The sequence below is a fragment of the Lichtheimia ornata genome, assembly GCF_029851405.1.
Source record: "Lichtheimia ornata isolate CBS 291.66 chromosome Unknown scaffold00016, whole genome shotgun sequence".
In the NCBI taxonomy this organism is placed as follows: Eukaryota; Fungi; Mucoromycota; class Mucoromycetes; order Mucorales; family Lichtheimiaceae; genus Lichtheimia; species Lichtheimia ornata.
The window spans coordinates 43,352-58,155 of NW_026695336.1; the positions used below are offsets into that span (position 1 = coordinate 43,352).

General features: G+C 43.2%; 3 protein-coding genes across 3 annotated transcripts; 2 read left to right on the forward strand and 1 right to left on the reverse strand.

Annotated features, from left to right (window-relative positions):
* Positions 1-3,662: 3,662 nt before the first annotated feature.
* O0I10_004347 (uncharacterized protein) lies at positions 3,663-5,891 on the forward strand (the record flags this gene model as incomplete). The annotated part of the gene is made up of 8 exons (XM_058484406.1): positions 3,663-3,801; positions 3,862-4,273; positions 4,339-4,529; positions 4,595-4,977; positions 5,043-5,111; positions 5,171-5,434; positions 5,492-5,800; positions 5,865-5,891. 8 exons carry the CDS (start codon positions 3,663-3,665, stop codon positions 5,889-5,891), a joined length of 1,794 nt encoding a protein of 597 aa, XP_058344667.1.
* Positions 5,892-6,351: 460 nt separating this feature from the next.
* Positions 6,352-7,092, reverse strand: O0I10_004348 (uncharacterized protein; the record flags this gene model as incomplete). Its single annotated transcript, XM_058484407.1, has 1 exon — positions 6,352-7,092. The coding sequence occupies one exon, from the start codon at positions 7,090-7,092 to the stop codon at positions 6,352-6,354; it is 741 nt and encodes a 246-aa protein (XP_058344668.1).
* Positions 7,093-9,909: 2,817 nt separating this feature from the next.
* On the forward strand, positions 9,910-14,688 carry O0I10_004349 (uncharacterized protein; the record flags this gene model as incomplete). The annotated part of the gene is made up of 19 exons (XM_058484408.1): positions 9,910-10,165; positions 10,235-10,379; positions 10,468-10,634; positions 10,705-10,894; positions 10,968-11,179; positions 11,251-11,363; positions 11,422-11,530; positions 11,589-11,803; positions 11,872-11,981; positions 12,039-12,113; positions 12,179-12,417; positions 12,484-12,566; positions 12,631-12,883; positions 12,950-13,115; positions 13,170-13,278; positions 13,339-13,448; positions 13,513-14,287; positions 14,350-14,488; positions 14,558-14,688. 19 exons carry the CDS (start codon positions 9,910-9,912, stop codon positions 14,686-14,688), a joined length of 3,597 nt encoding a protein of 1,198 aa, XP_058344669.1.
* Positions 14,689-14,804: the final 116 nt, after the last annotated feature.

Sequence of the window (14,804 nt, forward strand, 5' to 3'; positions counted from 1 at the left end):
AAACAGCGTGTCAGGTAGGATAATGGGTTCCATCAATCGTTTAGGGACAATTCAGACATAAGGACAAGGCTCCTTTCTACATGTTGTGTATGTACCCAGATCCTCTCGTTCCATGTACCAAAGCAATATTCAGTTCCATATCCTTAGGCGTTCGTACGTATCAAAGCAAGTTGCTGCACGTAAATAAAGCTGCTTCTATACAATGGCTATCTGCTGTTCACGCAAAAAAAAGCTGTACGACAAGTTGCTGCAAGTAAAGAATGCTGCTTGAGACGATGGAGTAAAGAACTTGCTAATAGCAAACTGCTGGAATGAATGAACGCCCGTTACGTTTGTTTGTGGTAGAGGATGATACAAGAGTAGGTGAAGTGTCAAGAAGCGAGGGTGTTGTAATGGGGCGTACACGGCATGGACTTGCCATTCAGTCAAGGCAATCGGATCAAGACAGCTGTGGGATTGACATGATGGGTTGAAGCAGGACAATCGTTCGCAGATGGTTGTTGTATGTGCTTGAATGGGTCACCAGTTGAGAATGGGAGGAAGAGAAGATGAAGTGGAGAGTGGAAGAGGTGGAGTTCAAGTAGATTTCTTTGGTGTTGGATGCCATGTCTTTGTTTGAGCGTTCTCATCCAAATCCTCTCGGATCAAGAAAGTTGAATGATGGAAGTGTTGAGCTGAAGCAGGACAATCGTTCGTATGCATTGGGTTGGGTAATAATGCCGAATGGGAGTGATGGGCTGCTAGCTGGCAGTTTACAAATAACTTTGCAAAATGATTTTTGTGAAATTGGATGATGTTTTGTGTTTGAGCGTAACTCAACCAAATCCACTCGCATCAAGAAACTTGAATGATGGCGACGATGGGCTGGAGCAAGACAATCGTTCACATGCAATGTTTTGATCAACAATAGAGAAGGGGAGGAGTGGGCTATCAAGTGGCAGTTTATGTATAACTAACCAGATAATTTTTTCTCATTTTGGATGATAGTTCTGTGTTTGAGCATTTTTCAGTCAAATCCTCTCGGATCAAGAAACTTGAATGATGGACATACTGGGCTGGAGCAGGAGAATCGTTCACATGCATTGGGTTGGGCAACAAAGATGATTGGAAGGACTGGATTATTAGCTGGCATTTTAGGAACTACTCCTAAGTAGTGTACAAGTATCATGCATCGCCTGTGGTGACTGACTCAAGTTACACAACACGTCCCTCTGCATCTTTGGCTCTATTGTAAGCATGCTACTTTACAATGAACAAAGAACTCTTTTCATATAGCATCACGCTTACAGCATATGTAAAACATAAAGGTGCCTGTATCTCTAAATTTTACAATGAAACGTGTGGTTTTTATTCGAGCAATGGGCTCGGCTTGGCCAACTGCACCTTGGGTGCAAGTTTCAAGTCCATCATGGCCAATCCCAGATTTCGCAATGTCGCTACCAGCCAAACTGGATCCAGTGGTCGACCTCTTCGACGACAACGACCAAAAAAAATATTTTTTGGGCTGTTTGCGACATTGAACGTGAAACTTTCACACAAGGTGCTGTTGGCCAAGCCGAGCCCATTGCTCTAATAAAAACCCCACGTTTCATTATAAAGTTTAGAGATACAGGCACCTTTATGTTTGTAAGCGTGATGCTATATGAAGCGTGGTCTTTGTTCATTGTGAAGTAGCTAGACCCTGGCAGAGCAAAAGATGCAGAGGGACCTCTTTGTGTAACACAGCTACGTTTGCATGAATGGAAGGGTCCATGTATAATTAGTTATGGATTATCTAGGAATAGGCATGTAGTGCCAGCTAACAGCTACTTCCACCCAATACCAACTTTTGTCTACTTCATCATAATGTAACGATGCTCCTCCTCCAGACATTCATTTCCATGATTCAATTATCTTGATCCGAGCTGATTTGGCTGAGCTACGGTCAAAGAGAGATTACATCAATCCATACATCAGCATACGTGCGAATGTCTCAGCTGATCAACCCCTGTTCGACCGTAACTCAACCAAATCAGCTCGGATCAACCTACTTGAATCATGGAAATGAATGTCTGGAGCAGGAGAATCGTCCACCTACAATGGAATGCACAAAAGTTGTGAATGCACAAAAGTGGCTATTAGCTGCCAATGTATGACCTGAAAATGAGGGTTGCGTACCTGTCATGCATGGTCCCTGAAGTCCAAACTTTTTACCCCAGTTACACAAACACGTCCCTCTGCATCTTTTGCTCTGCCAGGGTCTAGCTACTTCACAATGAACAAAGACCACGCTTCATATAGCATCACGCTTACAAACATAAAGGTGCCTGTATCTCTAAACTTTACAATGAAACGTGGGGTTTTTATTAGAGCAATGGGCTCGGCTTGGCCAACAGCACCTTGTGTGAAAGTTTCACGTTCAATGTCGCAAACAGCCCAAAAAATATTTTTTTGGTCGTTGTCGTCGAAGAGGTCGACCACTGGATCCAGTTTGGCTGGTAGCGACATTGCGAAATCTGGGATTGGCCATGATGGACTTCATAGTTTGACACAAGATCGCTTTCACCCCGCCGAGCAACTTTGTCCTCATAAAGACCCCGCATTTGATTGTAAAGCTTAGAGATACAGGCACCTTTATGTTTTAGCTATGCTGCATGCGTGACACTATATGAAAGGCGCTCTTTGTTCCTTGTCAATCAGATTGACGCTGATAGAGCCAAAGATGTGCAGGGGCGTGTTTGTGTGACACAGCTGTTTTGCATGATTGGAAGGGTCGATGTATGATTAATTTATGCATTTTCAGTGCCAGTCATCTATTGCCAGCTAACAGCCATTTCCTCACAATCGGCTCTGTTGTCCATTCTATGACATGTGAACTATGCTCCTGCTCCAGACATTCATTCCCATGATTCAATTATATTGGTCAGAGTTGATTTGGTTGAGTTACGGTCAAAGAGAGAATACATCAACCCATACGTACATCATGCTCTATCTATCTCAACTGATACAATCTTGCTTGAGCGTATCTCGGTCAAATCAACTCGGATCAAGATAATCTAATCATGGGGGCAGGAGCATAGCTCGCATGCATTGTATTGGCAACAGTGCTAATTAAGAGGAAGAGGCTGTTATGTAGCTGGCAGTTTATGAAATGAAAGTTAAAAAAGGTATTATGTATACTGATTGTAAGCTGATGAAAATCGTTGCTAGGTAGCTTATTATAGAGGCATCTTATTGCAAGTTCCTGTATAGTGAAGACCACCACGAAATTGTAATGTGGGTGCGTAAACGTGTAAGCTTATCCTAGAAACCATTGCCTCATAGGTGGTGTCCAAAGAGAGATCAAAAGTTTACAAGCGAAAGCGAGCAACGTTGTAGGTATATCTATCATTGCATCAATAGCAAGGATAGTAGTGCTGCACTCGATACGTATATGATTTATGGTGGAGGAAGCAAAAGATCTAAGCGAACATATGGTGCATCAAACAATGTATTAAGTTTCACCTCATTCACAATGACAACGACGACAATGAAAGTAGGGTAGAAAGACATGACTATGAATAGCCCACAGCTCTACTGGTGGATCAGGGTCACGTGATGAAGTTCACTCCCGCTCAACTCAATAAAGGGGGGATTGCGGCTTTGACAGATTTTCTTTCAAGTTGCTTCTTTCAATAACGCCCATGGTCGCCACCAAGAAACGAACCAATCCAGTGAATCGGTTTATCAACAACGTCGTTGACAAGCCGCAAGTCTTTTTTGCTGCCGATACCAAGATCGTCAACCAGGCATTGGCCATGGCAAAGCATTTCTACGATACAGGCAAGTTGGATTGCGATCGATCTTGACGATCAAGCGTTGATTGACGATAGCCATGTATAGCCAAGCAGCACGAGACTATGGAATTCTCGCCTTTTCCAGAGTTGTTGACCGAGGGATTCGAGACCGAGCAGATTTGGGAAGAGATTGCTAGCCAAAACGAGCCTTTTTTGCACTATGCCAAATCCACCGTGAAGGAGTATTCAAGGAAACGGAAACGATCTGAAATCGAATACGACGAACACGAGGATGATGATGCCAGCATATCTGGACAATCGATGGAACTTGAGCACGATGATGTTGATGATGTCCAAGAAGAAGACGATGAGGAAGAATATGGCGAGATGCTTGAGAATGACGACGACGACGACGATGAAGCTTTACAGCAATTTGACGAGGATGAAGATGACGAGGATGTTGAAGAACAAGTTGAAGAGGAAGAGGAAGAGGATATCGAAGAAGAAGAAGAGCCAAGGTGAGTGTCAATATCGGATTTGTATAATCATGCAAGGCATTAACATTGTATTGGGATGGGTTTAGTTCTACAAAACGATCCGAGGTGGATGATGACTTTTTCAATCTCGAGAAATTCAACAAGTGGACCGAGGATCAAGAAGAGTTGGATATGATGTCAGATCGTGAAGAGGATGAAGACGACATTGATTACGACGAAGATCTTGAAGACGTGGATGATGAGGACGAGGATGAGGATGCTCTTGTTGACGCATCAGGTAAGCAATCTCAAAAGCCTCGGATAGGAATTATATGCATTGTAACTCACTTTGATTTTCAATAGAAATGACATTCAAAGACTTTTTCCTTGCCCCTGCAAAGCGACGAGGTGGTGCCAAGCCTGAAAAGAAAAAGGTCCAGTTTGCTGATGAAGAACCAAGCAATGACGAGGATGAAGCTGATGTTATGGACGAGGATGATGAAGAAGACGATGAAGAGCAAGAACCAAAGACTCGCAGCCTTTTCGACGATGATGAAGAGGAGGAAGAGGATAACACAACATCAGCACATGAAAAACGATTAGAACGCATTCAGGAACAAATCGAGCAGTTTGAACAAGAGAATATTCAAGATAAGCATTGGACATTGAAGGGTGAAACCGATGCAAAAGCACGACCCGTCAACAGTCTTTTGGAAGAAGATCTCGAGTTTGAGCAATCAGTAAAGGTATGTTGCGCTTGGTATTGCATTTGTGTTGTATTGATTTCTTACCCCCTTTGATTGTTTCATAGCCTGTTCCTGTCATCACCCAAGAAGTTACAAGTGCATTGGAGGAGATCATCAAGAAGCGTATTTTGGATGTGAGTAGGATGATATTACATGATGCCTTTTTACAATGGCTCACATTTTTACCCTATAGAATCAATTTGACGACGTTGAACGCAAACAAGATCCACAAGAGCGACCATTCTTACCATCCAAGAAGATTGATATCAGTGATGAGAGATCTAAAAAGTCCTTGGCTGAGCTCTATGAAGAGGATTACATGAAGCAAAAGACCGGTGACACGACGAATGAAAAGGATGCGGCATTAGAACAAGAACATCAAGCTATCACAGATCTGTTCAATGAATTGTGCGGCAAACTTGATTCTCTCAGCAATTTCCACTTTACACCCAAACAGGTAGGAGGGATAAGGAAGGATGAAGGAATGACAGAGTATTGACCTTTTGTTATATAGCCCAAGGCCGATGTGAACATTGTCAGTGATGCACCTGCAATCAGTATGGAAGAAGCTATGCCAGTGAATATGTCGGATGCAACGCTATTGGCACCTGAGGAAGTCTATGATAAGAAGCGTGGTGAAGTCAAGAGCAAGGAAGAGATGACACAAGAGGAACGTAAACGCACACATGCAAAGAAGAAACAACAAAAGCGAAAGGAGCGAGCATTGAAGGAACGCGAGATGAAGTTGATTCACAAGCAGAACCCTGGACTTGGAAACAAACATGCCAAGATGAAGGCTGTCAAGGAATTGATGGGAGCAAAGGTAACTTGTCGATCAAAACATTGTCATGTCACACAGCCATATGCTAATGCTCACATGTTTATAGAATGTCGAGATCATCAAAAACAAATAGATTCCCATTTATCTTATCTTTATGTGCAGATCAATGTGTATATACAAAATAATTATAAAAAAAAGGAAAAAAGAAATCCCGTCATGTGGGCGTAGAGAAAGAGAGAGAAAGGGAAAAGATCCACCGATGGATGTTTGTGAGTTGGGAAAGAGCTGATTACAATATAAAGTGTGTGCGAATCCATATCGAGAAAAGGCGTACAACGCCATGAGCATATAAATTAGCAAGGTAGATCATAAAGATGGGGTATACATCAAAGAGAAAAGAGTAGCCGTGTGCATGCAGGAAATTGAATGGCAGGTTGGTTGGTTGGTTGATTGTCCATAGGGGGGTCGTAGCGCCTCTGGCGATAGAACGAGGGAATTTGGATAATTTTGCTTTATATATACAGATGCATGTCATTGTTTGTTTGTTTCACCAGAAGGTAACGAAAGGAACGTCAAGATGTTGTTTTACTGATTCAAGTGGTGCAAGCACGCTTGCGACGCCATTCAACATACTTTGGTTCAGCAGCATTGGCATCATTTTGTTGTTCTTCATCTTGGCCAACCACAATCTTGAAACGACCCTTGCGAATAACGCTTGGGCCCGATCGCATGAGGCTGGGTGGGCTGGAGCAAGTAGAAGAAGGATTTGAATACGATGAAGCGGTGGATGATGTGGATGCGTATGAATGAAGAGGTGTCATCATCACAGCACCAGGTTGAGGTTGGTGCATTTTTTCATCGTGTTGTTGTTGTTGAATTTGATGCTGCCAAAATGCTGGATCCCAAATTTGTGGTTGTGATCTTCTTGAACCACCACGATCCGAAAAACTACGGCCCATGTGCACTGATGATGTTGCCATCACACGTTGATCACCATAGCCATGTGTCAATGCAGCACATTCATCATCATCGTCGTCATCATCCGATTCTACGTCGTCGTTGTCGTCTTCGTCATCATTCTCGCGTAGGATGCGGATACCAGCCATATGTGCAAATTGGCTGCAAGTGAGATCCTCGGATTTAATCTGCTGAGACTGATGTTGTGATGGAGACGATCGACGATGCATCACCACTTTTTCCGTAGCAGCGGCCATAACGGTAGGAAGCATAAGCATCTTGCGCTTTTCGCGTGCTGTCGACCATTTTGACCATACGGATCGCAAACGTGTTTGGCTGGTGGATGATGATGAAGGAGACATAGTCGACAAGGCCATCGTAAACTAAAAGTACAATATGATGTTGCTGTAGTGCGTGGTGGTGATGGTGGCCGTTTCTTTTTCTTTTTTGGTTTTGATAAAGATGATAATGTATTGTTACAAGAACGCTATATTGGATGAGGGAAGAAAAAATGACCAAGTGGGACAAGATACAATGCTTTATACCCATCGTACAACGAAAAGATATGCACCGACTGAGCGGTTTCTCACCAAGGGCAAAATAACCTCATTGTCGTAAATGTCTCCCCTGAATGAGCATTTTCCAACGCACACCCCCTCTCTTTTCCCCCAATTTGCATCCTCCCGTTTTTTCTAAACCGCCATACAATCTCAAGTGATTAAGGCCTTCCAATGAGGGAGTGCTATTGGCACTTTATGACAGCAACGGCAACAACAGCAAATGAATGCACTATGATGATGATGTTGCAACCACACACACATCACACGGCCTTTCTATGTTGATGCTCGTCCATTTTTCAATGTGCTTTCTTTTTTCCTACTAATGGCAAAAGAGACAAAGTCCCGTGCGGCATACTACTCCCAATGAACGAGGCATTCATTAATGGCAACAACAGCAGCACCCTGACTGCCCCAGTATTTCTTGCACATGATGTATCGATTACTTGCCCCCTTTTTCTCCAATCTCCCTCCCCCCTTGCATCAATGATGAAGATGATGGTTGTGCCACACACGATGCATCATCGTGGCTTTGGCGTATCTTATCATCATCGTGGGTACATTCTTTCCCGAAATCCAAAATTCATATGCACTCAATGATGAGCCAAATTTCCTGCATACTTGCGCACAATCTTACCAGATCTACTACTCCTCGCTTGAACTCGGACTTTGTATATAGCGTTGTGTGGTTTTTCACACTCATTTTCGAGTGAGCATTCGTATAGATTGCTTTAACCCAGTTCAGTATGATAATAAAGTGGGGAAATGGGACCTCCAGCACAACAAGAATCACATGATCCCAAAATTACATCATTTTACTAATTGGCGAGATACATAGTCCTCATCCAAATTGCTATTACTTGTTTCCTTGACATTCGCTAAGTATCCAGGAAACGCAATCGGGTTGTCTTGGCAACCGAAGGCGTAGGATGGCGATGAGCAATACGGCATATGACTTGTCATTTATTCATAAAGGATATTCTTTATGTATACCTGCTACCAAAAGACACCATCCTGACAATCGTAAGCCTGGTTTTATTGATGCACATAGTCATGGCTCGTATCAGCCAACTCATGTTTTTAAACCCGGTGTGAACATGATTTGCCAAAGAGGACCTTTTTTCTGCTCAGCACACTGCACAAGTCAGTTGATGTATCTCGTAGTCGTCCGTGGGCAACAAGCATGTATAATAGGTACCCAGGTTACACATCATCTGCTCAATGCTGTAACACGGCCTCACATCTTGTCTTGTCTCTTTTGCACACACACACACTCACGCACAATGACAACACCTTGTATGCATGTCTCAAGCAGCTGGATGCTGACAAGCCTACATACATACTACACAAGCACCACCATGCCCAATATTATTCTTGGCAACTACCCCTCTACATGGGTCAACTTAAACCCATCCTGGTAGTGGTTTCTTTGTACGTACGCTCCTTTTCTTGTCATCCCCATGACTTTGTTCCTCTTTGGGTCGTACTTTACAACATCATGATACTTTATTATTGGGACGACCAGCAACATGGATGGTTGTCATTGGATCACGACATAGTAGTAGTAACATGTATGGGGGGACAGGGTATGATTATGTAATAGGGCTGCTGGATTGGGTATAGGATGAAAGTGTAATCAAGGGGGTGAAGATTGGTATTATTGACCATTGATGATTTGACCAAAGGGAGCAAACTATACCTGATACCCAACGAGGCAACCATCCAATTAGCAAGTTAATCACCCTCTTTCATTATTTACTTGTGCAGCAATAAAGTATGACTGCTGTCATTTCATGCATAACCTTGTCACTTGTTTGGGGAAGTAGAAATTGAAAAGGTCGACGTGGCATTCATTCCTGAGCAACAACAGCGATTATTATGCAACATTCCTTTCTCTTACATGTATTGCTATGCTATGACGTGTGATATAAAGAACTGCGTACATGCGTCAAGTATACGTTTATGTATTTTCTTTGGAATGGCCATAGTAGGCTAAGCAATCAACCCCATCCTTGGTCAACTATACTAAGCGGATTCTTTTCCGAGTCCAATGGTATGTATGAGCCTCAAGTTATGCAACACGGACAGTTTAATGCCAGCGACACCGACAGCGTTTTCTATGGGTGGTATTTTGGTATACAGTTGAGCGATCCTTTTTTCTTACCCTGCATGATATTATGACTGATGCATTAAAGATATCTAGATAAGAGGTATAATGAGGAAGAAAGGAAAAGATAAAGAAGGGAAAAAAGAGGTATTGAATAGTGGTGAGATGGGCTTGCGTGTTCACTTTTTCTGTGTGTGTGTGTGTGGGCAATCTCATTCGATGTCCGGTTGCATTGTATCAAGGTAAGAGAGAGATGGAGGGCGCTTTCCCTCTTTTCCATTATCTTCTTACTCTCTCTTTTCCCTCTTCCTCTCTTATTTTATTCTCACACATCATCAACAACAACTTCTATTTGGCAGTGTCCGCTTTCGACTTTACACCTTGTTTATCGTTTCCCCCTCAAAGTATTATTCAAAACGTTCTTCAACAACTTGTTTCCCAAACGCAATCCCTTTCGTCCTGCGGCAACTTCCGATTCGCTCACCCTCTCCACCAACAACAATCCCCCTTCAGCAGCAGACTTGTCTGACATGACCGTGCATGAGACTCGAGCGACTCCTTCGCCTCCTAGCACAGCACCGTCACCCAACGACACAACAGGGTCTAATGCGAGCGATGCATCCGAGATGGGGCCTGACAATGGGAGTAGGAAGACCAATGGTGAAACACAGGGCAATGCACCACCACCACCTGTACAGCAGCCCAATGATAATACAACTCGTCCAACGTCTGTATCAGATAGCGAGAGTGTCAAGACACGGGATGCCAAGTTTAATATCATGGATAGTAAGTACTTCGTGCTTTGGTTGCTTGCTGATGGTCTCATTCATCTCCTTGCTTTCTTTTTCCCATTAGGCAACAACACTATCAATCATTTGTTACCTGAAATAAGCGATTTGGAAACAGAAGAGATCAAGGTCTTCCATTGGCATATTGAAGATTGGCGTGCATTGGAACCTAGGTGTCATGGACCAGAATTTACAGTGGGCGGATTCCCTTGGTAAGTGGTGGATCGTTTTATGCGTGCGCGCACGCGCGTGCGGATGGATTAAAATAGAGTTTGGATCTAATGTTCTCTTGTGTTTTAGGCGCATTCTACTATTTCCAAGAGGCAACAATCAGCGAGAATCCGTATCCATTTACTTGGAGGTAGCTGATCCTGCATCCCATGGTCTTCCAGATGATTGGCATGTCTGCGCACAATTCTCTTTGGTGTTATCCAATCCAGATGATCCAACCAACTTTTACGCCAATCGTAAGCTATTCCATCATAAGGGTGTACATGTGTGTGTGTGTAAATGATTAACGCTTTTACTTTTATACAGATGCCACCCATCGATTCTCAGCGGATGAAATTGATTGGGGCTTCACCCGCTTTTATGAGCTCAAAGCCATGGCGCGTAACAATGCCACTACAGGCAAAGGACCCTTCCTCGTCAACAATTCAGTGATGATTTCAGTATTCGTTCGTGTTGTCAAGGATGAAACAGGTGTCTTGTGGCACACATTTGCAAAGTAAGTGTGCGTGTGTGTGAGCGGATCTTGGACTTTTTGGAGCGATCTGCATTAACCGCGGAGTGTTATTTAGTTACGACTCACGCAAGGAAACCGGCTATGTCGGCATCAAGAATCAAGGTGCTACCTGCTACATGAACTCGCTCTTGCAATCACTCTACTGCACAAACAGCTTCCGAAAGGCAGTCTACCAGATCCCTACGGATAGTGACAAACCCACTGAAAGTGTATCTTTGGCTTTACAACGTTGCTTTTATAATCTTCAATATTCGGATTTACCCATCGGTAAGCTACTATGGCAATCCCCTTTCTTTTTGTGATTCATGTTTGTTTTGACTCGTTGGATTCAATTTCAGGAACAACTGAATTGACAAAATCATTTGGTTGGGACTCACTTGAGGCTTTTCGACAACATGACGTGCAAGAATTCAATCGCGTGTTGCAAGATCGCTTGGAAGAAAAGATGAAGGCAAGCATGTCCCCTCCCCCACCTACTTTATGACATTTTTTGCTCATTTTCTATGCAGGGTACACCGGCTGATGGTGCCATCTCAAAGCTTTTCGTGGGCAAGATGAAGAGTTATATCAAATGCATCAATGTGGATTATGAATCATCTCGTGTGGAGGATTATTATGGTAGGTTTGTGTGTATGGAATTTGAGACGCATTGAGACCCACTAGTGTATAATAATAGATATCCAGCTGAACGTCAAGGGGTGCAAAGACTTACATGCATCATTCGATGATTACATCATGGTCGAAACTCTCGAAGGAGAAAACAAGTACATGGCTGAAGGTCACGGTTTACAAGATGCAAAGAAGGGTGTCATATTTGACAGCTTCCCTCCCGTGCTACATCTCCAATTGAAGCGGTTTGAATATGATTTCATGAGGGATACAATGGTTAAGGTGAGTGTCTTTTAGTAAATGATGGAAGCATACGTTGACGTTCATACGACGATCTTTTACCTGTATAGATCAACGACCGCCATGAATTTCCTGAGGAGATCAATCTTGATGCCTATTGCTCGGAAGATGCATTGAATGAGGGATCTGAGCGTGATCCAAATGATTACGTTCTTCATGGGTAAGTATCAGGCATGCATTCATATAGACAAAGATCCTCATATCTTTTTATCTTTAGTGTCTTGGTGCATAGCGGTGATTTACATGGGGGCCATTACTTTGCACTTATCAAACCGGATAAGGATGGTAAATGGTAAATACAAACATGGACATGTGATGAAGTGGGTTCTTTAACTAAGCATGATCAACCATTGCTAGGTATCGCTTTGATGATGATCGCGTCACACCTGTTACCAAGAAAGAAGTCTTTGAAGAGAACTTTGGTGATGATCCAGTCGGCACAAATGGTAGTCCTCCTTTCCTCAATGGGATGCGTAACAATAGTGCTCGGCTCATGAAGCGATTTACCAATGCCTATATGCTCGTGTACATCAGAAAGAGCCAACTTGACAACGTGCTTGGTCCTGTGGTGGATGACGATATCCCGCTTCATCTCAGTGCGTATATATATATCCAGCTATGGCATCTTGACTTCGTTTTACTTATCAAATTTTTTATTGTAGAAAGGCGTGTCAGTGAAGAACGGGCTATTTTGGAAAGGAGACGAAAGGATCGGGAAGAGATGCATCTTCATGTAAAGGTGGCTGTAAGTACATCATGCATTGGAGGATAAAATGAGATCATCATTATAATATGATTATGTACAATAGGTGATCACTGATTCATCTTTTGCAAATCGTCAAGAATTCGACCTTGCAGTTTTCGATGACAAGAATCTTGAAACCACCCCAGGCGTGTCTATCTTCAAAGTCGCCAAGAATGATAAGGTCTCCAATCTAAAACAAGCCATCATCGACCATTACCGCCTGCAGAATGAGAAGTTTCGATTATGGACCATCGTGCATCGCACCAACAAAACCGTGCGCGTCGATCAACCAGTGACCCCAGCCGATGAAAAGTCATGTAAGTGGTGTAGGATGCGATCAAACAATGGTGATTGACACACTCTCTCTTTGTATTTGTATTTAGCTGTCGAGAGATTACGCAATCTTTCATGTGTCGCTTCTCATGCAGCCGGCTTTGCCAAGCTCTACCTGGAGATTGCTGATAGCAACACTAATAAGCTCGTGAATCTAAAGAACGACAGCATCATGTTCTTCCTCAAGTACTTTGATATTCATCAGCAAAAGATCATGTAAGCAACAAGATTTCTATCACCATCATTCTTTTGCTGACATTGTTGATGTAGCGGGAAAGGACGAATGTATGTGCGAGGAGGTGATAAAGTTGGCGATATTATTCCCAAGCTCCGAGAACGTGCTGATCTCCCCAAAGATGCAAACTTGGTATTATATGAGGTAGGTTAATATCATGTATAGGCGAATGTGATCTAATTGTGTATGACATGTACATTACAGGAAGTAAAACCAACAATGCTGGATCATATGAATGTGAAGGAGACATTTACGCAAGCAGAGATTCAGCATGGCGATATCGTATGCTTCCAACTGGCACCTACGGATATGGAGTAAGTATTGGTGATATGGGTTTTTGCAACCAAGGCTTTAACGTTGTTCCTTGATGGATGATAGGTGGAAGGATTTACATGCACGAGGACAATATGCGACTGTGCGAGAATACTTTTCAGCAGTGTACAACCGCGTTATCGTGAAATTCCAACCAAAGTCACCCGAGAAGGAAGGAAGCCAAGAGGTGTCATTGACATTGGATCGACGTACAAACTACAACGGTGTTGCACGAGAATTGGGAAAAGCGCTTGGTGCTGATCCCCTCAAGATATTATTCATCACAGCCAATCCTATCACCAAGCAACCCAAAGACCCACTTCCTTACACGCCACGGATGGCTCTCGAGAATATGGCATCTTCTATACCAACAGCAGCCGAGTATGCACATGCTATCAGCCTGGAATCAATTCCACAACCCGTCATTTATTACGACATTCTCGATGTGAATTTAGCCGATCTTGAATCGAAAAAGTCTATCGAAGTCAATGTGCTGTATCCTTCATTACGAGACGAGGTGGCAGTGAGCGTATTCGTTCCACGAGCGGGTGTGGCTGAAGATATCATCAAGGCACTTTGTAGCAAAGGCAAACTTGACAGCAAAGATTCAGAGCATGTGCGTGTATACGAAGCTGTGGATGGCAAGATCACCACTATTTTCTCACGTGACCAACCCATTGGCAACCCAGGAGAAAAGATGGGCTCTGTATTATATGTTGAGCAAATACCCCAGGAAGAACTGGAGATGAATATCGAGGTCGATCGTCTTGTCCAAGTCGTCAACTATCATAAAGAGCCAACAAGGTTTCATGGTGTCCCCTTTTTATTTGTGGTCAAAAAGGTATACTCACATGCAAACAAGCATCATTTGGATCCATGTGTATTGACAAAGGCATTGAATAGGATGAATCATTTAGCGATACCAAGAAGCGATTACAGCAGCGGTTGGGAGTCGGCGATAAGCAATGGCAAAAAGTCAAGTGTACAATTGTCAAGACCAGCAACCCCACGATAGACCCTGAAGCTGTTCCTATTGAACAAGGTACTATACAACAACCTACACGATACGTATGTACGCATCAACTCAACGTTAACATGATCGTTTGATTAGATGATTGTTGCTTGCTGAAGCCTGGTATGCTTGGGGTAGAGGATTACATTGGCCTTGATCGTGCTGACAAGTCTACTCGTACAAGCCGGTTTGGTGGCATGTTTGAACGAGGCATCTTTATTCGCGGTTAAAGCTTGGTATTATTATTCAGCACACTGACATGGAAAAAAAGCTCACTACGTACACACACACACATAACCCTATCCTTCTTCTTCCCTCATGCGCCCCTCCCCTTTCGATCACCTCT